Source organism: Rhineura floridana, chromosome 6 (assembly GCF_030035675.1).
Source record: "Rhineura floridana isolate rRhiFlo1 chromosome 6, rRhiFlo1.hap2, whole genome shotgun sequence".
NCBI lineage: Eukaryota > Metazoa > Chordata > Lepidosauria > Squamata > Rhineuridae > Rhineura > Rhineura floridana.
In genome coordinates, this window is record NC_084485.1 from 149,929,566 (window position 1) to 149,953,703 (window position 24,138).

General features: G+C 43.7%; 1 protein-coding gene and 1 long non-coding RNA gene across 5 annotated transcripts in view; one reads left to right on the forward strand and one right to left on the reverse strand.

Moving 5' to 3' along the window:
- NPL (N-acetylneuraminate pyruvate lyase) overlaps positions 1–8,335 on the reverse strand; it is a 43,736-nt gene extending 35,401 nt beyond the window's left edge. The window contains exons 1-4 of one of the 4 annotated variants that reach the window (XM_061634073.1): positions 8,195–8,335; positions 7,736–7,939; positions 4,923–4,987; positions 1,604–1,709 (exon numbers count right to left, since the gene is read on the reverse strand). In XM_061634073.1, the coding sequence (XP_061490057.1) occupies positions 1,604–1,668 (65 nt within the window). In that variant the 5' untranslated portion in view covers positions 1,669–1,709; positions 4,923–4,987; positions 7,736–7,939; positions 8,195–8,335. The remainder of the gene's footprint in view (positions 1–1,603; positions 1,710–4,922; positions 4,988–7,735; positions 7,940–8,194) is intronic. The other 3 variants (XM_061634076.1, XM_061634074.1, XM_061634075.1) reach the window with 3 other exon arrangements.
- A 167-nt stretch (positions 8,336–8,502) lies between these two features.
- LOC133386812 (uncharacterized) lies at positions 8,503–21,886 on the forward strand. Its single transcript, XR_009763304.1, has 3 exons — positions 8,503–8,584; positions 12,195–12,243; positions 21,814–21,886. It is a non-coding gene; the product is annotated as an uncharacterized LOC133386812 (long non-coding RNA).
- The last annotated feature ends 2,252 nt before the right edge of the window (positions 21,887–24,138 follow it).

Below are 24,138 nucleotides of genomic sequence, written 5' to 3' on the forward strand. Positions count from 1 at the left end.
ACAAAAGCAGAAAGCAGCCCTGGGCCAAAGCATCACTGTCACATGCTCTCCTGTTCCAAGGTCACCTAGCTGTTCATACCAAGGTCACAATTGTTAATAAGTGTCTTGCCTCTTGCTGACTGAAGCAAACTAGCCGATCTGTGAAGACATTCAGTCTTTGTTTACAAAAGCGGTATGAGGCAGGGACACATTCTTGAGAAGAACATGGGTGACCACATTGCTGTTTTTTTCCCCCCAACAGACACTGGAGAGTACTTCCCTGGAGCTGCCCACTCAGCTGTCGCTCTTAACCTTTTCAGGTTGTGCAAGGCTCCAAGAACCAGAAATCACAAGGGTCAGGGGCTTTAATTTAATGTTTTGTTTAACAGGGAGGCCTATCTCTATGGTTTATTCTAAACATGGGCCAACTTCAGTTTTGTACAGTCTACTTTTTCTTACCTTGCCAGAATTTCCACGGTCCGCTGATTGGTTTTAAATTTACCAAGCAAGAGATCTTGAATATACACTCTTAACAGTTAAGGTTTAACTAATCTGGGTTCAATGATCACTAAGGCACATATGGTTGCTGATCTTACAGGATCAGACCAAGGTCCATATAGTCCAGCATTCTTTGTAAAAAAAAATCCTAGCATCCAGCAGGCATGGGGTGGCCCACTGGAAATTGGCTAATGGTGGGTGGTGGTCTGCCCACTCCTAGTCAACTTTATATTAGGGTAATAATATAGCTGCAAAGGATCACATCTAATCCCCTGTTCTAAATTAGGATCCTCCACATTATATAGAGGAGCCCACATGGGCTGTGAGTTAAAGAAGTAATTTAGGCACATGCAATGGCCTGGGTGCACCCTTTGGGATGTTGAGTTCCCACTCCTCTCTTGAACAGCAGGCCACAGTGCCATGTCACCAATTGCTTTAGAAACACCCCTCCATTTCAAAAGTGGTTTGCCACATAGCAGTGGTGACCCGTTGGAAAAGCATGAGTCCAAAGGCCCTTAGGCCAGCCTTCTCTATCCAAGTCTCTCAAGATGTTTTGGACGACAACTCCCACTAGCCCCAGCCATGCACAAACTGAGTGATTCTTTGAATTCAGGTTGTAATTATTAGTGCTATCCATGTACATTAAACCTTAGAAAGTAACGTTATAGGTGATATATTTCATACATGCTAGAGGTCTCTGCTTGAAAGAGCTTACAATATACATGTTAACAGTAGGAGAAGCAACAGTAAAGCCCAGGTGGGTAGGAGGAACGGGAGGGTACAATATAACAATTAAATAAATAAATAAATAAATAATAACAGTCCAGGTACCTCTGAAACAGAGCAAATAGATAACTCAAGCAAGTAAGCCAATCTATCTGCTTAAGAGGGTCAAAAACCTAGTATTTTGTGGTTGCAGAAAAGCTGTCCTCTAAAATTTGCTGGCAAGACCCAAAGCACTGGTTAATCATTGCCATTCTGAAGCCCATTTTCTCCTTTCTTTTGAAGAGATGTGCATAAGGGCAATGAAGGAGATGATACAGTTAATTTTGATCTCAGTCTGTAATTAATTTAAGAGCCCACCAAACCTTACTTCCATTGCTTTTAAGGTCAAGGAGATATTTACCCATCCTGAGTCATTGGAGTGATGGTGGCTGCCATAAGACCCTGCAGTTTCTTCTGGGTTGCCATAGAGCTGTTGGGATGAAGCCAGAGAGAGAGAAGAGTCTTGGCTGGAACAAGAAAATAAGTACATGTTGAGTAACCCCTGTTAATACCAAAGCCTTACAGACAAAGTCCTTGACAAACAGAATTTGGTATTGTTCTCTCAAGAACAATTCCGAGTTTCTGCAATCATTCATCAGCGCTAACACAAATAAATAGCAGCAGTAAGAGTTTCAGCTACTTTAGATCGTTTAGCCTCCCTACAGTATATAACCTGTGTTTTAACTGTATTTTTAATTTTTAATAGTGTTATATTGATTTTAATTGCTGCATTTGTGAGCCACTCCAGGGAACTTGTGTAATGGGGAAGCTATATAAATTCAGTTAAATGAATGAATGAATGAATGAATGAATGAATGAATAAGGAATTCACTTCTGCAAAAACATGGTGCTGGCAAGCAGCTGTATCAACTGCTGGAGGTGGGGAACAACAAGAAAGGCCTGTTTGTAGACTCTTGGAAGCATCTGATTGGCCACTGTGTGAAAAAGGATGCTGGACTAGATCCAGTAGCGTTGTTATGTTCTAAGAACAGAAGGGCAATCTCCACTCCACAACTACCAGCTCTAGTTTACACCCTTCCCTGCTTAAAGCTCAATGGACACTACGAACCAGTCTCCTGATTAAACTTAATCCTTAAGCATGTTTATTCAAAGAAGTCCTACTAGGTTCCATGGAGTATGTTCCCTAATAAGTGTGCTTACCATTTGCAGTAAATCAAGACAGTCCTCAACACTGAATTCAAGTTCACCCTGCGCATCTGGAACACTATACATTCCAATTCACACAAGCGAGGAAATGTTATTTCCCCTTTACATAACCCAATCTCTATGCCAGCCTTTCTCAATGTGGTGCCCCTCCAGATGTTGTTGAACACCAGTTTCCACCAGCCCAGCCAATGGTCGGGGTGATGGGAGTAGGAGTCCAACAGCATCTGGAGGGCATCACATTGGGAAAGGCTGCACTAGGTAATACTGCTGTAGTTGCTGTCTATTGACTCTATATACCCAGTACCCTTATTTATGAATCACTGCCCATGAAACATCCCAAAGCACTTTTAACAATAAAAGCATATTTAAGTCCAGGACAGACAGGGATGAAAATCACCACTTAAAAGGCTTGTTGAAAGACGAAGGACTTCAATATATCTTGTAAAGATAACTGAGATGGTGCCTGTCTGATACGTAATAGGAAGACATTCCAAAGGGCAGGTATTACCACACTAAAGGCCCGATTCCTACATAATACATAATGGACCTCCTGATGAGATTGGTTTCTGCAGGAGGCCCTTGTAGAGTGCAGTGACTGGTTGAATATATAAGGGGTGAGACAATCCTTTAAGTATCCTGATACAAAGCTATGGGCTTTGTACACCAGTACTAGCACCTTGAACTTAGTCTGGTAGCTAACTGGCAGCCAGTGCAAGTTTTTCGGCAAAGACATAATATTCTGCCCCAGTGAACAGTTGAACACTAGCTGCACCTCCCAACCATAAAGCACATAGCAGTAATTCAGTCTGGAGGTTACCAGCACATAGAAAACAGTGGACAGGCTATCCTGGTCCCAAAATGACCAAAACTGGTAAAAGGCATTCTTAGCCATTGAGGCCACCTATAATGATAGAGATGGATCCAGGAGTGCCCCGAGACTACAACCCTACTCCTTCAGGGGCACTAGGTCCAAACCAGAAGTTGACACCAATTACCCAGATTCAAGAACCACTTGCCCACAATACCTCTGTCTTGCCAGGATTTAGACTTAGTTTTTTGTCTCTCATTCAGCCCAACACTGAGTTCAGGTGCTGATCCAGGGCCTGCACATCCTCTCCCGATTCAGAAGTTACAGAGAAACAGAGCTGGGTATCATCAGTGTACTGATGACACTTTGCCCCAAATCTCCTAAAGATCACTGCCAATGGCTTCATGTAGATATTAAATAGCAATGGATATAAGATGGTAGCACCCCAGAGCACAACCACCAGGGCCCCCCAAAATCTCCCAATGCTATTATCTGAAAGAGGAGTGGGGAACCTCTGGCCCTCCAGATGTTGCTGGACTCCAACTCTCATTATCCCAGATCATTGGCCATGCTGGTCAAGGCTGATGGGAACTGGAGTCTGTGATGCGTCCTTCCCTGGCTCTCCCTGTCAGGTTCCTACCTGCTCGTGGTTACTGCCTGTCTCTAGGCACCACCAGGGACTCCACCAGTCCGGACCGCTCTCTCTTATGATTTCTCTCCCCGCTCTAGCACAGATCTCAACAGATCCCCCTGCTAGGCAACCACCAGTAACGTCCCAATACTAGTATTCCCAGAGACTCTGAATACTGGTATTGTTATTCTCTTCACCGCTGCCACCATTTGTTACAGTTCCCCTTCAGCCTTGGGCATTACCTTACCCTCCCTTCTGGTCTGTGAAACCCCAGCCAAGGATCAGGCCTTTGGTAAACCAAATTAAGTATTTATTACAGATAACAAAGCTAACAAGTTTAACAAGATTTCTTCTTAAGGCACATAAGCATATGGTTTTACTCAATACTAATCCGAACTCCACCTCCCTCCTTCTTCACGCTCTCCTGGCAAACAACTCTCTCAAACCCCACCAAGCAATCCACTCTTTCTCTTCTCCCCCCAGATTCCACAATTCACCACCTCACATTTACCCAGATTTACCTGTCATCCTTTCATTTATACTGTCAGCCATTTTAAACATTCAGCCAATCATCAAGCATTCTATTGCCCATTCACTCCCCCTCCTCTTTCACTACTTACCATGTATACTCTAAACAACCAGCACTTACCATATATACACTAATATATAGGAACATCACAGAGTCCAACAACATAAAGAGGGCCATAAGTTCCCTACCCCTACTCTGAAACCTATTCTGGAGATAGGATCAAAATGGCTGTGAAACAGTGCCCCCAATACCTATTCTCACTAAGTCAGTTCAAAACGATACCATGTTCAATGGTGTCAAAAGCAGCTGAGAAGTTATGTTATGGTTTATTTCTATGCTGTCTTTTGGCCAAAAAAGCCCTCAAGGAGGCTCACAAAAAATAAACACAAATACAAAATACACATCAGAAAATAACAATACAGTTTACAAAAATTCAAATAACAAAATATTAACATTGTTAAGAAAGCAACAGTAACATCTTTCAATAACAATACAATAACAATCAGCACTTTCCTAATGTTTTGACGATGTCTACTAGTTCTTACATCAATGCGTTGACATCAGAGTGTGGTGCTACTGGGATGTCCTGCTGGTATTGCACATGCCAGTCCTGGTGCAGGAAAGGAAACAGGAGCAACCAAGAAGTCAAGTAAGAACAACAGAGTTGCACTCCCCTTCTCCTTCTCCCAATATAGCAGAGGTGGGGAACCTTTGGTCCTCCAGATATTGCTAAACTACAACTCCCATCAGGCCCAGCAAGCATGGCAAATGACCAGGAAAGATGCGAGTTGAACAACCTTTATTGCAAGAGTGTACAGGAAGCCTCAGGAGGGGAGAGCTTGCACTCGGGTCCTGCTTGCGGGCTTCCCCCAGGCACGTGGTTGGCTACTGTAAGAACAGGATGCTGGACTAGATGGGCCACCGGCCTGATCCAGCAGGCTCTTCTTATGTTCTTATGTTCTTAATTCAGTCCCATAACCAGACTTGTACACAGTCTGAAATAGATCAAGATAACTGTCCTACTCCCCTTTCAATCACTTTTCCCCCACCCCAAAGGGGTATTTGTGACCAAGGACTGATGGGTCCAGCTTGGATTTTTTTTCTGGAGTAGTCAAAATCACTGACCCTTTCCAAATGGCTGGGACAACTCCCTCCTGCAAGGATGCGGTGGCCGCACCTTGGACTTTAATAAGTCAGGAGGAGCAAGGCTCAAGGGAAAATACAATTGGGTGCATCACTGCAAACAACTTGCTCAGATCATCAGGCTGCATCAACTGAAACTGTCACAGGAGACATGCTGGATACCTCACTAGAGATTGCAATAAATGTGGCATCAAGATCACAGTGGAAGTGAGAGACTTTAACCTCAAAGTGTCTTACAAACAAGTCACAGTGGGCTTCCAAGGAGTTTAAAGCTCCATTTCCTTTGTCTAAAATTAGTCTCCAGATTAGCTAATGAGGACTATTATGTGTTCCTATTTCTGCTTTTGGGGGGACCACTCATTCTAGGGACAGGGCCAAATGGGGAAAGTGCTTGAGAGGGTGGTGGTTGTTCAACTACAAAAGTGGACTATCTAGACCCATTTCAGTGGTTTCAGGCCAGGGTACAGCACTGAAACTGCCTTGGTTGCCTTGGTTAATCTTCTTTGTCCAAGAAAGGTTAATCTTCTTTGTCCAAGAAAGGAGTGACCTCTCTTCGTGATTTTGATACTGTTGACCACAGTATCCTGCTGGAGTGGCTTGTTGATTGGGAGTGGAGGCATGACTGTGTTACAATGGTTCCCCTCCAACCTCAGTTTCCAGGCCAGTTTCCAGAGGGTAGACAACTGCTCAGCACCATGGGAATGAACCTGTGGTCTCCTACAGGAATCCATCTTGTCCCTCAAACTATTCAACATGTATAGGAAGCTGTTGGGAGATGTCATCAGGCGATGTGGACTGAAGTGCCGTCAATATGCTGACAACACCCAGTTCTATCTCTCAGTTCCATTTGAATCAGGAGAGGCAATTCAGGTTCTGGATTATTGCCTGGATGTGAGCCAACAAACTGAAACTGAATCCATATTGTGCTGTGTGTTCTGAGTACTTGAATCTAGTAGTGGGAAGATGACCTGTCCTAGATGGGGTGCCCTCCACTGTAAAGAACAGGGAAATAGCTTGGGGGTACTCCTCAATCCAGTAATGTTATTTGGGGCCCAGCTGGCTTCAGTAGCTATGAGTCTATTTCCAGCTACAGCAGATTCACCAGCAATGACTCTTCTTGGATAGGGAAGGCGTGGCCACAGTAATCCATGCTCTGGTAACCTTCAGAATGACTACTATAATGTATCCTCTGTGGGGCTGCCCCAAAGACAGTTCAGAAGCTGCAAATAGTAGTGAACACAGCAGCCAAGGCATGGATGGGCAGGTCTCATATTATACACCTGTCCTAAAAGACTTGTAATTCACGGTGCTTACACTGTAGATGACTTGGGCCCAATTTTTTAAAAAAACTTGTTTTCCAAAAAAAAAAAAACAGGTAGCGTGCAGCAGAAGACATTGCTGCGTGCTGTTACCACTACAACAGAGATCACACAGACCACAGATCCCGCAGTGTGATGTGCATCCCCCAGAATCCAGTCTATGCTGCCCTTTGATGGGTCCTCTCATTCCATTACAATCCTCTCTCCTTCAGCCCATGATGTTTTCCCACAATATACCATGGGTTTGGTCATGTGCTGGAGTTTGGTCATGTGGCCCCAAATATCTGAAGGAGTGGCCTTCCATACAGAACTTCTTGGGCATTACAATTAGCAGTGCTTGCTGCCCTCTGAGGTCTGTGGAATGGTGGTCCATGAGAGGACCTTCTCTGAGGTGGCCCCTTCTCCTTCCAAGTTGCGTTATAAGATCTTATTTATTTTTTATTTATTTTATTAGTTGATTTATATCCCGCCCTTCCTCCCAAGATCTTAGTGTCTTCCTCCTTCTGTGGTGTAGTTGATGTTTTAACTTATGGTTTAACTGTAGTTTTCATTGTTATCTAAGTTGTTTTATTGAGTTGCATGGACCTTGAGGTAAAGAGTGGGCTATACATCCAAACAACAAATAAATAAAATGAATATAAATTACTGCTGGCTTTTAAGGGTTCAAAGGTAGACATGCCATTGCTTCTTACTGTCTTCCTAAGAACTGATACCCAAACGAGTAAGTCTGCAAAGAGCTTCCTGAAATCAGCCTCAAGGTTACACAACGTATAATGTACACAACTACCACACCCTCCCCGCTCCGCAGCTACTGCCCTAGGCAGTAAAAGCTGCCTTTTAAAAAACAACCAACCAGCCGTCCAGCTTGAGAAAGAGACCCGTGAAAGCCGACTCACCACTTGGCGACTTTCTCTCCACCACTCCTAATTTAGTGACTCTTACTGTTTGGGAACAACGCACGCGCTTCTTGGGGGATTGTGCAGGCAATACACCGACAGCTACAATTTTGCATTTTGTGCACGAACTCCCTTCCCGGACTCTTGAGGCGTATGAAAACACTTTTTTTCTTTTTTAACAGCGTCGCTTCAGGGCAGCTCTCCCTGTGCCAAGAGGGACATAACTTTAGTATATCCGGTCAGCATCATGTGCTCCTTAGGAAGCAGTAAGAGCAAAACCCGATTGCATAAGTGCCGATGATCGATCACTTAGCATGGCAATGTAATAATCTCTCAAAAGTCCCCAAAAGGCTTTTCCTTCAGAAAAGGAATCTTGTGTCCTCCTTTGCCAAAAAACCCTGTTACGTTAGGCAATCCAACCATCACCTGGCACAATAAGACAGCGCAAAGTTATCTCACCTGGCCGAGACTAGGCAGCTCTACCGCCGGCTTCTTCTACTGTATTAGTAGTTTTCTGTGCCCGACGACGTTTGCACTTCTTAAACAAAAAAACAAAAAAAAAATCACTGAGCATGCCCAACAGGTCCGAGCATGCTCAGAACAAACATGTGCATCCGCAGTTCCCTGGCTGTGATTGGAAACAGGGAATTATAAAGAGGGACTCGGCAAAGATAATCATCTGGTACAGGGACTGGTAGGGCTTCCTCAGTTTTCTGGGATGAATGGGAAGTGTTTGAATTCAGAGATATTGTACCCTGAAGTCCAGGGGGAACAGTAACATTAACAATACAATTCTATGCACGCCTACTCATTAGGAAGCCTCATTGAGTTCAACAGATTTATTCGCTGGTAAGTAAGTAGTGGTAGAGAGCCAGTGTGGCATAGTGGTTAGAGTGTTGGACTACGACCTGGGAGACCAGGGTTCGAATCCCCACACAGCCATGAAGCTCACTGGGCGACCTTGGGCCAGTCACTGCCTCTCAGCCTCAGAGGAAGGCAATGGTAAACCCCCTCTGAATACCCCTTACCACGGAAACCCTATAGGGTTTGCCATAAGTCGGGATCGACTTGGAGGCAATCCATTTCAAGTGAGTAGTGGATTGCAGCTTTATAGTGTAATCCTGTACATGTTTACTCAGAACTAAGTGGCTAAGACCTGGGAGACCAGGGTTTGAATCTGCTGAGCTATGAAGCTCACGGGGTGACCCTGGGCCAGTCACAGTCACCTCTCAAGCCTAACCTGCCTCACAAAGTTATTGTGAGGATACATTGGGGAGGAGGAGAACCATGTATGCCACCTTGAGCGTCTTGGGGGAAAAGTGGGATATAAATGTAATAAATAATAATGTGTAAGATTGGAACAAGCAGAACAAGTAAAAGCAACCATACTTGTTAAAGGCTGATAGATTTATTATGGTATAAGCATCTGTGGACCAGAGTTTAGTTTCTCAGGTGTTAATAAAATCTTTTGATTTGAATAGGGTTGCCCTTTTCAGGCAATTTAGTTGCCACTAAAAGTAAAATAAAAGTGCTTTTAGATCTCAGGGATCTTGACTGAGAAGAAGTCTAGAAATTAGAAGGAAGAAAAACATCTCAGCCATCACATGAAAGATGCCACTCTTTTGCCCTCTAGCTTATTACCAGCTTAAAACACAGCAAGGTTGTTGTTTTTATCAATGGGAATTGAAGCTGATTTGGGGAAAACCACATCAAAATGCAGTATTTCATAAGAAACAACAGGACAGATACAAGATAGATATGGATTGTGGCTAATGTTGGGTGGACATCTGCTTTGCAAAACAGTGATGGAAGCATGCTAGATGCAAAGTAAATGGGTGTTCACAGCTTCCATCTGCCTGCCCCCATAGTTTCTATGTGCTGTCTACTTTTCCTCCTCCAAAGGGCTCAAAGTGGCTTATGTACATAGCTGCATGATCTCTAGGGCTGCAAGAAAAGAAGCTTTTCAGTAAAGAACCAAAGGGGCAAAGTGTTCTTGAGGACACATACAGAAAAGGGGTGGGTGGGAAATCACTGCACAACATATACATCTCAGTGGACATGCTTTAAAAAGCAAGAAGAACAAATTAATGCATATAACTTTGCTGTTGTTCACTACTTTTATTATTAAAAGGAGTCCCTGAGCACTTACTTTCTCAAACACTGTACACATAAAATACAATTTTATAATATAAAATGGCACAGGTGGGGTAAGGAGAGCTAGTAATGTTGCAGACATTGCCTGGTAGGTTGATTCTGACTGTGTACTGTAGTTTACTCTTCAAAGAGTGACAATACCCAGTACCCTTAACAAACTACAGTTCTCAGGATTCTTTGGGGGAAGCAAATGTGCTTTAAATATATGGTCTCTATATAGCCTCTGACTTATACAGCTGTATTCTCTGTAGCACATGCAAGAGTTACAGGTGCCCTATGCCTGATGTGAGTTTTCTTCGTGGTAAAATACCCCCCCCCAGTATTGGGATCCCCTTTTTCGAGGAAGATGCTGGATTCTGTACAACAAATTTGTGACATTTATTTATTTATTTAAAATATTTCTGTCCCGCCCTTCTACCCTATAATAGGGCACTCAGGGCGGCTTACAAAAATAAAATCAAACACGTACATAATAAAATTGTAAACAGTAAAATCACAAAAACATTAAAATAAATTAAAATACATACAATACAATTAAAATATATATAGGGGGTGGTACTAAAGGGACTACAAAGGTAAAATTTAACGTAGAAGGCATAAAATCAGCGTCAGGCTCTACCTTCAGTCCCTCCCAAAGGCTCTCCGGAACAAGATAATTTTCAGAAGTCTCTGGAAAACCAACAGGGAGGGAGCAGAGCAGACTTCTTGGGGTAGAGTATTACAGCAATTTATCATGCAAAACAATCTGTTACTAATTATTTAGAAAACATGGATCTGACACTAGAGGGCAATGGTTCTACAGAAAAAATAAAAATAAATAAAACCCTAACTAGAGGCTGAGGACCAACTACACATAAGTTATGGTAATAGCATGTTTAAATAGCATGCTTAGGACCAGGAATAGGGGACAAATAGTAGCTTCAGATGGTGATTTTTGGTGGGCAATTGCTGTGGGCAGAAAGGATTAAACCCCCGCCCCATACTGTGGTGGTGCTTTGTTAAGAAAGTGTGGTGTAGTGGTTAAGGTGTTGGACTGCGACCTGGGAGACCAGGGTTTGGGGATTAGCCATGAAGCTCACTGGGTGACTTTGAGCCAGTCACTGCCTCTCAGCCTCATGAAAACTCTTTTCATAGGGTCACCATAAGTCAGAATCAACTTGAAGGCAGTACATTTACATAGCCAGTCCTGAATATGTTATCTTAGTTTGGCTGCAAGAGCTCCCCCCCCAAAAAAACCAACTAGGGGGAAATTACTGGGATCAGAGCCTTAAGGAGTGGGAGGGTGTTTCTTGTGTTTGTTTAATTTTTGCAGCCACACTGATTCCCTGATTCAACCCTCTCCCAGAAGTTGCTGGGATATGATTTAAAGTGGGGAATCAGCATGTAGGAGAGGGTTAATGTCCCATGCCATGTCCCCTATCCTAATCTCATCCCCCATCTGCTTTTTGAAGAAAATGATGTTAGTACTGGAGTTCAAATCACTGGAAGTCCAATGTAATATATAATTTGGCACCAAATCGTTTGCATCACAGGGTTTTTTGTCTCTCTTTTAAAGAAATGCTTTCTTTAACAAACACACACTTAAAGACTTGAGCCATAACAGACAAATAAAAATAGCTAGAAAATCACAATGTTTCAGGGTCTTTGCATCTTTAAGTCCTTCTTTTAAAACTGGAACACAGACTGGGCTGCTGCTCAGACAGAGAATTTATGTCATGAATGTACATACCAAGTGTTATTGCAATGCTGACATATTAGTGTTTCACGTCAGCAATTCGGTCGTTGAAATAGCGTTATTGTATTATCACAAGTTTGCAACACTACTGTGTGTTTGATATCATTCCTGAAAATGGGAGTAGAGGGACAAGTTGGAACATTACTATTATTATTACTATTAAGTTTATATGCTGCTTTTCCGTAAAAATACGCTCAAAGCAGCTCACAACAGAATAAAGATACATGTCACTACTACATCAGGTACAATCATATACTAAGTCATTTAAAAATATCAATAAAAATAACTCAGTTTGATCACATGATCATCATCATATTTAAAGTTATAATAAAACAATCAATTAAAACATATCAATTAATGACAAACATCAATTAGTGACAAACGTAATAAGCCTTCCAATACAAGAAAAGAGTCTGCCACCCCAGTGCAGAAGTTTCAGCCTTTGCAAGTTACTGTTGTTGCTGCTGCTGCCAGGAAAAGGTTCACAGCAGCACCTCCTTTTATCTCTGAAAATAAAAATGTAGAATAGCGTCCTGGATGTGCTAACGAATTTTAATTTGTATATCGCAGTCTTGAAGATGAACATTGTGTTCAGGACAACAGAGAGAATGCCAAATAGGTAAGTAAAAACAAAGGCCTCACTTCCCTTGGCCAATTAAAACTGCAGTAGGGCTACTATGCCAAAACAAGCTATGATGGGGCCATCAATCAGGTATCTGCCCAACTCCAGCACATGAGCAGGGATTGGGTAAAGAGTGTCTTTTCTATGACATTAGAAGGAGTGTTTGGAGGGAAGAACACAGAGTTCTCCCCCATCTTTAACCTTCTGCATTTGTTTGCTCCAGCTGCTGTTCTCTCCTCCTATGTCTAGTGAGCCAGGAATGGAGAAAAATGGCTGGAACAACAATTTGCATCATGTAGTTGCAGACAGAGTGCCATCAGCACTGGATGGGTATCATGTGAGGTGTCCTTCGGAGGGGTGTGTGCGGCATGAGGAGAGATTTAACGCTAGGTAGAGAGGCCTAGTTGAGGCCACCGAGCCTGGTGTCCCACCCTTGCCCTGGAGTCTTGCTTGCTACAATAGAAAGTACAGAATGGCAGACAACTAGCCAACTACAAGGGTAGACACATGACACTAAAAAAGTGTTTGAACTTCTTGTGTGCATGTGAGAATGTTGCTGGTGCAAAAACAGAATTTCTGGCATCTGATTGATGGACACAAATGGACTCATTTGATAGATGGATTATGTTTCTTACATACAATATAGAAACAATAATTATTTAGGATAGCATTTCATATGTCAACACATACATTTGGAAAGATTTGAATACCGTATTAATATTACATTTTTTAAAAATTCTATTAAGATCTGTCTTAATGTTTAGTTTTGCCTATCATATGTCAGATTTATGTTTTCATTTTGTTTGGTTCATCTGTATTATTTCTTTGGGGGGGGGAAATAAAATATTTAAAAAAACTAGGAGACAATTTTTATTATTTACCAGAGTTTATTGTGACATTTACAACAAGGACAAAACAGCAAAAGTATTGTGCCCCCTCCCCAGTCACCCCCACTGGACACACATTTTAACCAATGTAGTTAAAATACAAAGCCAGAAAATGTGAAAAAGTGCTTTCATTGTTTTTTCTGGAAAAGTCCTAAGGTCAGGAATGGCAAAGCAACATCTATTGAATGTCTATCCTGGAAAGCTTAAAGAGAGAGGGGGGGGGTCCTTTCTGCACAAGGGCCCTTTCACACAGCTGAATCATTGCTTTTTTGTAGTCTTCTGGCTGCAGAATTAAAACTGTAGTTTCTCATGGTGCGTAATATGGCTGGTGGACCCTAGATCTTGTGTTGCAGTGTGGCCAAGGAGATCACAGAAGCGTGTCCAAGGAGGTGGCTGACCCCATGACCCCAGCCAGGATGGCCAATGATCAGGAATGATTAGAGTTGTAGTTCAGGAACATCTGGAGAGGCTCAGGTTAGCCACCCCTATTTTGAAGTCTCACATATTTTTAATGGAAGAATTACTCACATACCAGTCTTTCTCACTGAAACCTATGGGTTTTAAAAGTGCTTGAGTTATTATTGCAGTGTGTCCTATTATTTATTTTAAAATTTTATAGAATATACGAAGAAAATTCAAATTCTGTATCCACTTACATGGGATTAAGTCTCACTGAATTCAGTGGGGATTACATCTGAGTAGACACATATAGAATTGCACAAGAAGACAGGTCTCTGCCTGGAGGAGCTTACACTCCAAATGCAACACAGAGGAAACAAAGGAGCAACATTCAATTCAAGAATTTTATCTCCAATCCTATACTCGCTTACCTGGGAATAAAACCCACTAGACTCCATGGGATTACTCTGGAGTAGATATGTATAGGGTTGCTCTCCTCATCTTAAATCCCTCCAGTGTAGGTTTTTCAGCCTTTGCCCAATCATCGTTGTGTCTCAGTCTAGTCTACCTGCACTTTACTCCTCTATGTAAATTCTACTGCCTCAGTTGACTACATTGACAAAATAAGGGAGCGGAGGTGAAACTGCCGGCTCAGAGGGAGCAGCCGCCCTAGCAAAATGCTAAATGATCACATGTTGTGCTTTATGTGCTACTGCATTTTGTTTGTTCCCTGGAGACGGGCTGGAATCCTGGCCTCAGGGATGGTTTGTTATTGGATGAGCAAGTTGGAGAGTGCAGTTTCCACTAAAAACAGAAGGATTTAAGTAATGTTCCAGGGTGGTGCCGTGATCACCCTAACTGACCAGCTTCCCCTGAATATAGCATTACATTCTTCCATAATAATCTCACAATGCCCATCCCCAGGGGCAAGATCATAAGCATCTTTACTCAGAAGTAATCCCCATTTGATTCTAGAAAGCGTGTTTAGGATTGCAGCCTAATAATCCCTAACAAAGGCCTCCTCATTCGGTGTGCTGTAAAGCAGCTTCGGCTATCCTCGGCTGCCTGCTTTGATTAGCCCTTTCCTCATTGCAGTCTGAGCGATCCCATCTTTTGCTCATTCATTTTAAAGCAGATTCTATTTGTCCAATTGGGCTTTAATGGGGGCAGGGAATGTTCTGTTTTATTTGTGCATCCACACATTAGCACAAAAACTGAATTAAATTATTGAAAAAGAAAATAAAAAAACCTGGCTACTGGGAGAAAGGACCATGTTATTATTATTATTATTTATTACATTTGTATACCGCCCCATAGCCGAAGCTCTCTGTTGCAGGATTATAGTCAGGGCTGGTCCAAGACATTTTGAGGTGAAGGACCAGATGGCACCATCCCTGTTCCATGTATTAAACAAAAAGCCCAACCAGATCGGAAATTGATCCTTACTTTGGGGAAGCTCAGTAGCAGAACATCTGCCTTGCATGCAGAAGATCCCAAGTGCAATCCCCGGCATCTCCAGGTCAGGCTTGGAAAGAACCCTGCCTGAAACCCTGGAGAGCTGCTGCCACTCAGTGTGTAGACAATACTGAGCAAGATGGACCAATGGTCTGACTCGGTATAAGGCAGCTTCCTATGTCCTTATGTACTTCAACAATGGTGACAGGACAGCATCCTCCACTGTACCTAATGGCAGCAGGCCCGCTTAGGGAACACAGAGCAGGCCACCCGGCACGCACAACTCTTTCCTCCATCACCTCACCACTCCTCACGATATGTCACCAGAGGCAGCTGCTTCACTCTGTCTAATGGTAAGGCTGGCCCTGGATGCAGTAATAACAGTGCAATGCAGGACAAGTGATGCGGAAGGGAGGGGCATCAGCAACTGCTTCACAAACCATTCCTTCTGGCAAGTGCATCCTTTGCACTGTGCTAGTCCACACTGGGCAGACTGGCACCACAATTATATTTTAAAACTGCCACAAACCAGGTATATTTTAAAAAGATGGGAAGATAAAGCTGGGAAATAGTGGAATGGAACATCGAGATTCTCTGTAAAAACCAATACTGCTAGTTTCAGAGGAAACGGCTAGCGTGATGCTGCCACAGTGTCTGAGTTAGGACACTGCTACTCTGGTTCCCCACCCCCTCACTCTCATAATGCAAGCTGTCTTGAAACAGCATTTTTTCTGTACAACACTGGAAGGCTGTGCATGTCAATTAAGCGCACTATAATTGCCTGCTAGAGGGTTCACACAGGGGGCTCTCAGCCTGCATATAGTTTGTTCCATTTAAATTGTTCCAAGAATATATATTTTCCTTAATACGTTGTCAGGATTTAGAAACTCTGGGGACACTTTTATTAAACAAAGGGGGGGGATAAGCAGAGACAGCGGGTATCTCACCAATATAGGTGTGCTCAAAAAAGCATCACTCTCAGAGATGCTCCCACTTGCCCCAGCCCCGACTTCTTCCACCATGGGACAGCAAAAAAATTAGATGCTTCTTCCATCACTGCTACTTGAACACAAAGCTTCCCCTTCTCAACCTACAGAAGGGCCATAGCTCAGAGGCAGAGCACATGCTTGGCATGCAAAAGGTCCCAGGTTCAATCTCCAACATCTCTAGATAGGACTGGGAGAGACCCCCATCTGGGACCCTGGACAGCTACTGCCAGTCAGCACAAACATTACTGAGCTAGATAGACCAATGGCCTACTAATGGGTCAGGATAAGCCAGCTTCCTCTGTTCCCCAAGAAGGATTTCACAAAGGCAGTCCTTGAACCCATACTCGGATGCAGTGCCTGCATGCACAAGCTCCCCTCACATCACACTCACGGGCAGCCCCACACAAATAAGGGCATCTGCCTGATGCTCACATGTAACCCCACAGAAAGGCACCCCCTTACCCCACATTCCCATAAATAATCAACAGTGCTGCTGGTAAGCCTGGCCTGGGGGGACAGTTCCAGGAATCCACAGACACCCTGCCAAAAAAACCCCAACGTTGTCATGGCCACGGCAGCAGTCCCCACAACATTTTTTTTTAAAAAATTGCAGCAGGCAGACAGCTGTTGGAGCAAACCTCCAGAGTGTTGCACCCTCCAAATTTCCCACATGAGCCCAGAGGCCCTCTGAGAAATGAAGAAGGCGGGTATGGCTGTTTGGAGAGTAGCTCCACAGCATCAGCAGCATCCCTGCTGTAACATTTAAAAACAAAACAACCAGCAGAGATTACCAGGGGTGCTGCTGCCCCATCCATCACCTAGCAGCGAGGAGGTGGAGGGAGGAGATGAAGGAATGACCAACCAGGCAGGTGTCAGGAAAGGGACCTTTTCCTTTTGTAACCATTCTTCAAAACTTCTCCTAGACTTAGGGCTCATCCAGACCATACTAAAAATCCAAATTTTCCTTATTGGAATTTCCCAGTGGTAGTCCAGTACTTTCTTTCTACAGTATTTGAATCAAACTTTCCTCGTCCATACTTGAAGGCATGCCCTTGTTTGTTTACAAACTCTCTCACTCCTTCTCATCCTTTTGTGTTGCTGATTGGCTCAGATCAGAAGGGAGAGGAGTGAGGGAGCCAATGGGAACCCAACAGAAGCAAGAGGCATGGAAGGAGGTGGAGTTAGAACCACCCACACAGGAAACTAAGGGTCAAAGCAACTGGCCTCCCTCCTTAGCAACTGTTTGTAACAGCTGCTTCTCTTTTTTCAGTGTATACTTGGTATTGGAACTCGGGGGGGGGTAAAGTATGGGAAAGCAGTGATTGGAGAACATATGGATGAGGGTGAATTAATGGAGATATTCACTAAGAGGCAAAAAACCTTGCGGTTTAAGAATGTACCTATAACCCACAGATATTCAGAGCTTGGAAAAGTTACTTTTGTAAACTACAACTCCCATCAGCCCAAGCCAGCATGGACACTGGATTGGGCTGATGGGAGTTGTAGTTTAAAAAAAGTAACTTTTCCAAGCTCTGCAGATATTTCTATCAAACTTTAAAAAGCAGGGAAATTGGGCAGCTATAGTGAATGCACCAGGGGAGCAGGAGACCTGACCTCCCCTCTGTGATATTGTACTGCCCTACAAATTTGTCAAAATGCAAACATAATTTGGGTTGGTCTTTTACAGTCCAATCCACTTCCTGTGTAGCTTGGAAGAATTTGGTAACGTGTGCCTCTGAGCATATGGTGAGTGGTGGCAATACCTGCCATCTCCAAAGATGGACAATTACATTTTTGTATATTTGCTAGTGTTCTTCTTACTTTGCTTCATTCCTGTGTTACTATTATTTCTACAGAGAATCTAAACTAGAAAATTTTATTTCTCTCATTATTCATCCTAGAAACCTGTGTCAAATTTATTTTTATTAATTTCAAAGCCTTTTTATTGGTCAGTGTCATATGATGGTGAAGACAGCCTTTTGTGTTTCAAATTGGAGGCTATGTTGTTTCTATTTTGCATGTATTAACAGTGGAATCTGAAACTGCAGTTTGATGTAAAATCAGACTGATTACAATATGTTGCTACTTCAGGAATGACTCTAGCTGTTGGAAAATACAAATGTAGCCTATCCAAGATGCATGTTTTCAGCCTGCTATGTTTAAACCACTTCATTTAAGGCAAGGTGGGCAGGTCAATTAAAAACATAGAGTACACCTAGAATTTTGCTAGAATATATTTCACCTCCCACTGTTTTATCTTGTGTAAACTGAGACACTCCTCATGTCCACTGGAGACTATTCCACAGAATAGTCAGTGCCATTATTCCACAATTATTTTTGGAGTTTTTTTAGTGTAAATTTTGCAAAGTGTTGCTGTACTTCACATATTCATAGAAATAGAAGCAAAAGAAAATGATTTCCCATAGGAAACTTCACTAAAATTGCAAAGGAAATCAGACATATTTAAAGTGACTATCTGACCATGTCAACTGTCTTAATAATGTTGCTTCCTCCCTGCTAAAACAAGATCAGCACATCATATGTCTTGTTTCTATTATTTGGGCTGATTGCAGGTGTTGCCACCACTCACCATATGCTCAGAGGCACATGTTACCATTTTCTTCCAAGCTACACAGGAAGTGGACTGGACTGTGAAAGACCAACCCAAATTGTGTTTGCATTTTTACAAATTTGTACGGCAGTACAGTATCTCAGAGAGGAGGTCAGGTCTCCTGCTCCCCTGGTGCATTCACTATAGCTCCCTAATTTCCCAGCTTTTTAAAGTTTGATAGAAATATCTGTGGGCTATAGGTACATTCTTAAACTGCAAGGTTTTTTGCCTATTAGTGAATTTCTCTGCTTTTTAATCTGGGAGGTAAGAAATGGGATCCTGTGCAAGCTTGCCAAGAATGGATTGATTATTTGCATGCTTATTGAGTTCAGTGGGATTTACTCCCCTGCAATGATGCTTACAATAGGTGACACTGACCAAGGGGATAGGGAGGGGTGGAAGGGCAAAGGGGAGGAGGGGGATAGGAGCAGGAAGGAGGGGGAGGGGAGGAAGGGCAGAGGGGAGGAGGGGGAGGGGATCAGGAAGGAGGGGGAGGAGAGGACAGGTTTGATCATTTGCATGTTTATTGAGTTCAATGGGATTTACTCCCATGCAATCATGCTTAGGATAGGGGAGAGGGAGGGAGGGCTGGAGTGGGCAGGGGAGGAGGAAGAAGGGAGCGGGGAAGGGAGGAGGAAGGAAGAGGAGGGGGAAGGCAGGTCTGATCAGTTTCATGCTTATTTATTTCAATGGGACTTACTCCTATGTAATCATGGTTAGGATAGGTAAAACTGACCATGGGAGAGCAGCAGGGGGAGGGGAGAGGAGAGGGAAGGAGAAAGGGAGGGGAGAGGGGAGAGGAAGGAGGGGAGGGGGAGGAGAAAGGAGGGATTTGTAGGGGGAGGGGCAAAAGAAGGGACAGGGGAAGGCAGGTTTGATCATTTGCATGCTTATTGAGTTCAATGGTATTTACTCCTGTGCAATCATGCTTAAGATAGGTAAAACTGACCACGGAGTGGGGGTGGGGGGAGGGAGGAGAAGGGATAGGAGGGAGGAGAAGGGAGGGTGGGTTTGATCAGTTGCATACTTTTTGAGTTCAATGGGATTTATTTCTGTGCAATCATGTTTGAAAATGGAAATGGATTGCCTTCAAGTCGATCCCAACTTATGGCGACCCTATGCATAGGGTTTTCATGGTAAATGGTATTCAGAGGTGGTTTTACCATTGCCTTCCTCTGAGGTTGAGAGGCTGTGACTGGCCCAAGGTCACCCAGTGAGCTTCATGGCTGTTTGGGGATTCCAATCCTGGTCTACCAGGTCGTAGTCCAACCTGGGGGAGGGGCAGGGAGGGGAGGAGATTGGATGGGTTGGCACTGGGCAGAGGGAAAGCCCCTTTCCAATGGAAAACATTGTGAACAGTATAATTACTTTTCAGGGTTTCTCCCACCTTTTTATTCTACAGCAGGCACATGTAGCCTCCCAACCAAATTTAAACCAAAGTTGTCCCTGGCCACATCCACACCAGACCTTTATTTCACTTTAGACAGTCATGGCTTTTCCCAAAGAATCCTGGGAAGTGTAGTTAGTGAAGGGTGCTGAGAGTTGCTAGGACAGCGTTTCCCAACTGGTGGGCCACCAGATGTTGTTGGACCACAATTCCCATCTTTCCTGACCATTGGCAATGCTGGCTGAGGCTGATAGGAGTTGTGGTCCAACAACATCTGGTGCCCACTAGTTGGGAAAGGCTGTGCTAGGAGATGCCCTGTTCCCCTCACAGAGCTTCAGTCAAAGTGGCTGACTGTTAAGCCATTCTGGCCACTGGACCTCTGTCAGGGGAATAGGAGTCTCCTCTCAGCACCCTTCACACACTACACTTCCCAGGATTCTTTGGGGGAAGCCATGACTGTCTCACATGAAATCAAAGTCTGGTGTGGGTGTGGTCCCCTGATTAGGCAAGCCAAGCAGCTGTGAGTCTGGCTTTTAAAACACTGACAGTTTGTTCTTACTGAGCATGCCCGACATTATCATTCAGTTCATTGCAACATTTATTAAATTAATTAAAAATCAGCCAGGCATTTTTTAAACTTTTAAACTGTAGAAGATGAAATTCAGAGTATGGGGCAAGGTCAGTAATAGGATTACAGGTCCTCTGTGAACATGGCTGATTTTTAATGAATTTCAACAGATTATGAGAACTCTGACAGAAAAAAGGCCAAAAGGGGTCTGGGTTTTTCTCTCTCTCTCTTTAGATTTTGAACTCTCTATTCTCTCTAACAGTTTTGTGTATCGCCATGAAAATTGAGAGGGTTGTTAAGCAAGCGTTTCCGAGTTCAGGCTTGTAAGTTTTGTAAGGTTTTGTTTTGAAATGAGCTTATGGGAAGCATCAGAATGGCATGGGGGGTATTTTCAATGTAACATTGCGGAATGGGAAAAATCCATGCTGGCTATAGTATACAGCCACTCTTATGGCTGTATAATAAGAGGCTGACATTACAGATTATAAAGATGTATGGATGAGCCCTCTGCTTGGCTTGCTGGAGCCAGTGTGCCAATATCTCTGTAAGAAACATTAAAGGAAGGTCAGAGAAAGGAAAAGGTCCCTTCTCCACTTCCTGCTAAGGAGGGGGGCAGGGAGAACATAGGAAGCTGCCTTATCTTGAGTCAGACTATTGGTCTATCTAGCTCAGTAATCTCTACTCGGACAAGCAGCTTGTCTCCAAATAGGGGAGATTCCCAACTCTACCTGGAGATGCTGGGCTTTGAACTTGGGACCTTTTTCCTTTTTTGGGGGGTGGAGGAAGAAAGAAAAGTAGAGCAGTTCTCTCTTCCCCTGCCTCCCCTGCTTACTGTTGAATGGCAGGAAAGGAAAGAACAGGCCCCCTTTTCTCCCCAACATCCACCACCATCAAAACAAAAGAAAGAAAGGGGGCCCTGTCCTTTCCCCCCCCACAATCCTATGGGGTAGTAGACAATGAACTTTCTTTTGTTTTATGGGGGGAAGTGTCCTCTTTGTTCCCTTCCCCATTGGATGGTAAAACGGTTAGAGCACACAGGGGAGGGAGAAAGCAATGTGTTGGTGGGCCCCCCAAGCATCTTGCTCAGGCCCCCTCAAACCTGACAGTGCTACTGATGCGAAACCTACCCCTAATACACCAAGGGACTCCTTCCTCTCTCTCTCTCTCTCACACACACACACACACATCAATTCATGTTAGATTTAATGAGCTATTGCAAGACATGTTGTAACTAATAGTTCTGCTATGCAGTCATTCATCTGTCTTTACAGGATTCCCCAGTTTGAAGATGAGTGTCATAGAGCAATATGAAGAATGAGAGGAGGCCTGCATGTAAATTCTTACCCTGTCCTCCCTTTCCTGTGAACGGTCTTTCCAAATACTTTGTCGCTACTAAGCAAGTACCAAGAGATGCCGACTTCAATTAGGTTTACTTAATTGGCATTGTACATAAATCATGTATTTGGGCCCTGTCTGAAGTCATGCACCAAAGTTTGCAGACACGCTGGGGACTGGAAAAGTGAATCACATTTTAAATAGATACCTTGCACACTGCTCACTGTGGCAAGCAGATGGATTAATTACTATTCTTACATTCTAATAAGGTATGTGTTAATTATTAGTTGGGGCCTCTAATGGAGTGAAATGAGCAAGCCTCATGGTGGCAATGTTACCAAGCACCCAAAAATAAGTATCTCAGCTCATGCGAGTTCAGGGGAAGAGGTGAAAGACAGCAGGTGTTTGTTCAAATTACAGATGCAGGAAATGCAAAAGGTACTTTTAACACCACAGGTGAGGAAACGCCCTAAGATCATGGACAGAAAAAGCAACGTTTGCTCAATGTGTTTAGCTCTTTGCGCATCCAAGAACCTTTTGAAGATGCTAAAGAAAAGAGGTCTAACTTTTCCAGCCCAATTTTCTTTTATTTCCTAATTTGGAGGTTTCCTGATAAACCACAGGAAGTTTTCATGAATCTATCTGCTCATAATACATATTAAATAAAAGTCACTTTGCAGGTTAACCCCACCCCGATATTGTACCACTTCCTTCAAATAATTGCATGTTGTGTGCAGTTGTCTGTAGCTGTCCGCTCCACAAGCTCCTGCTCACATGGAGGGGATCCACACAATTGGGGCACGTAGCTGTGTAGGTATCCTAACTGTGCAAAGCCCCTATGACAAGGGCTGCATTCCTCATAGGCAACCTTCCAGGGGCTGCATGCCAGGGGTGACCAAAGTGGACGGGGCAACAGATGCGACTCTTATCTGTATACAATAGGCTACATTTCAGCCATGCAAAAGCAAGAGGTTTATATATACACATACAGGGACAGGCACACCCCTCCATCCAGGCATGCAAGAGGCATTGTCACTGTTCAAGGACACATTCTAGCCAGGCAAAAGGACTTCAGGATGATACGGAGCAAGGCTAGTGAGGGATGTGGTCTGTGAGAGGGACATGGCCTAGGCAGGCTCATGAGGGCGAGATGGAGAAATCTGGAGGGCCACATTTGCCCCTCTCGGCCTGAGGTTCTTCAAGCCTGCCCTACAACATGAGCAGGAGCTCGCATGTTGGGCTTTCTCTACAGACAACCACGCATGACGTACTGTTGTTTGAGGAAGGAGGCACAACGTCAGGGGCAAGACTAAAGGCATGGGCCTGCTCCGAAGTAAACTGCTGCCCTATACACAAGTAGCCTGTGAACAGGGCTTTTGCCTCTGCAGCACTCACTTAGGGCTGCTTCAGATATGCACATTACGGTACATTCGGTGGTGGATAGCTGATACGAAGGTTCGATCCGAGATGGTCCATCCACACTTGCAAGTCATCACTGGATGCTCCAGTAATCAAGTGATGAGCATGTACGTATGGAGCAGGTCTAAGTGAACAGTAATGAAGCAGGTGTAGTCCTGGCATGCAGGAATCAAGCTCAAGTTCTTGTTCCAGACCATATCACCAGCACAGGTGCTAAGACCCTCCCAAGCACCCTGTACTAATAGGGCTTTTGTAGCATTCGTAGTCTTCCCAAAAATTTAAAGTTCAGGCTCCATCAGAGACATAGGGATGGCTAGGAGAATTATGTCCTTTAGCTATGAAAGAAGATTGGCCCAGTTTACACATAATGCTAAACTATCACTAAGGCCCTATCTGCACTATACATTTAAAGACGTATCATACCACTTTAACAGTCATGGCTTCCCTCAAAGAATCCTGGGAAATGTAGTTTGTTAAGGGTGCTGAGAGTTGTTAGGAAACCCCTGTTCCCAGCACAGAGCTACAGTTTCCAAAATTCCTTGGGAAGAGGGATTGATTGTCAAACCACTCTGAGAATTATAGCTCTGTGAGGGGAGTAAGGGGTCTCCTAACAAGTTTGAGCACCCTTCACAAACTACAGTTCCCAGGATTCTATGGGGGAAGCAATGACTATTTAAAGTGGCTTAATAGTGCTTTAAAGTCCAGACGGGGGCTTAGTGTGACCAGGGCTGCGAGTACACTAGTTGCCTACAGCAAAGTGTTTCCATTGGCCACACCTGGAGGGGGAACGGGTTGGCTTGCTGATCTGTTGCTAAATCTATTTAAGTGTGTTTTTTTTTTAA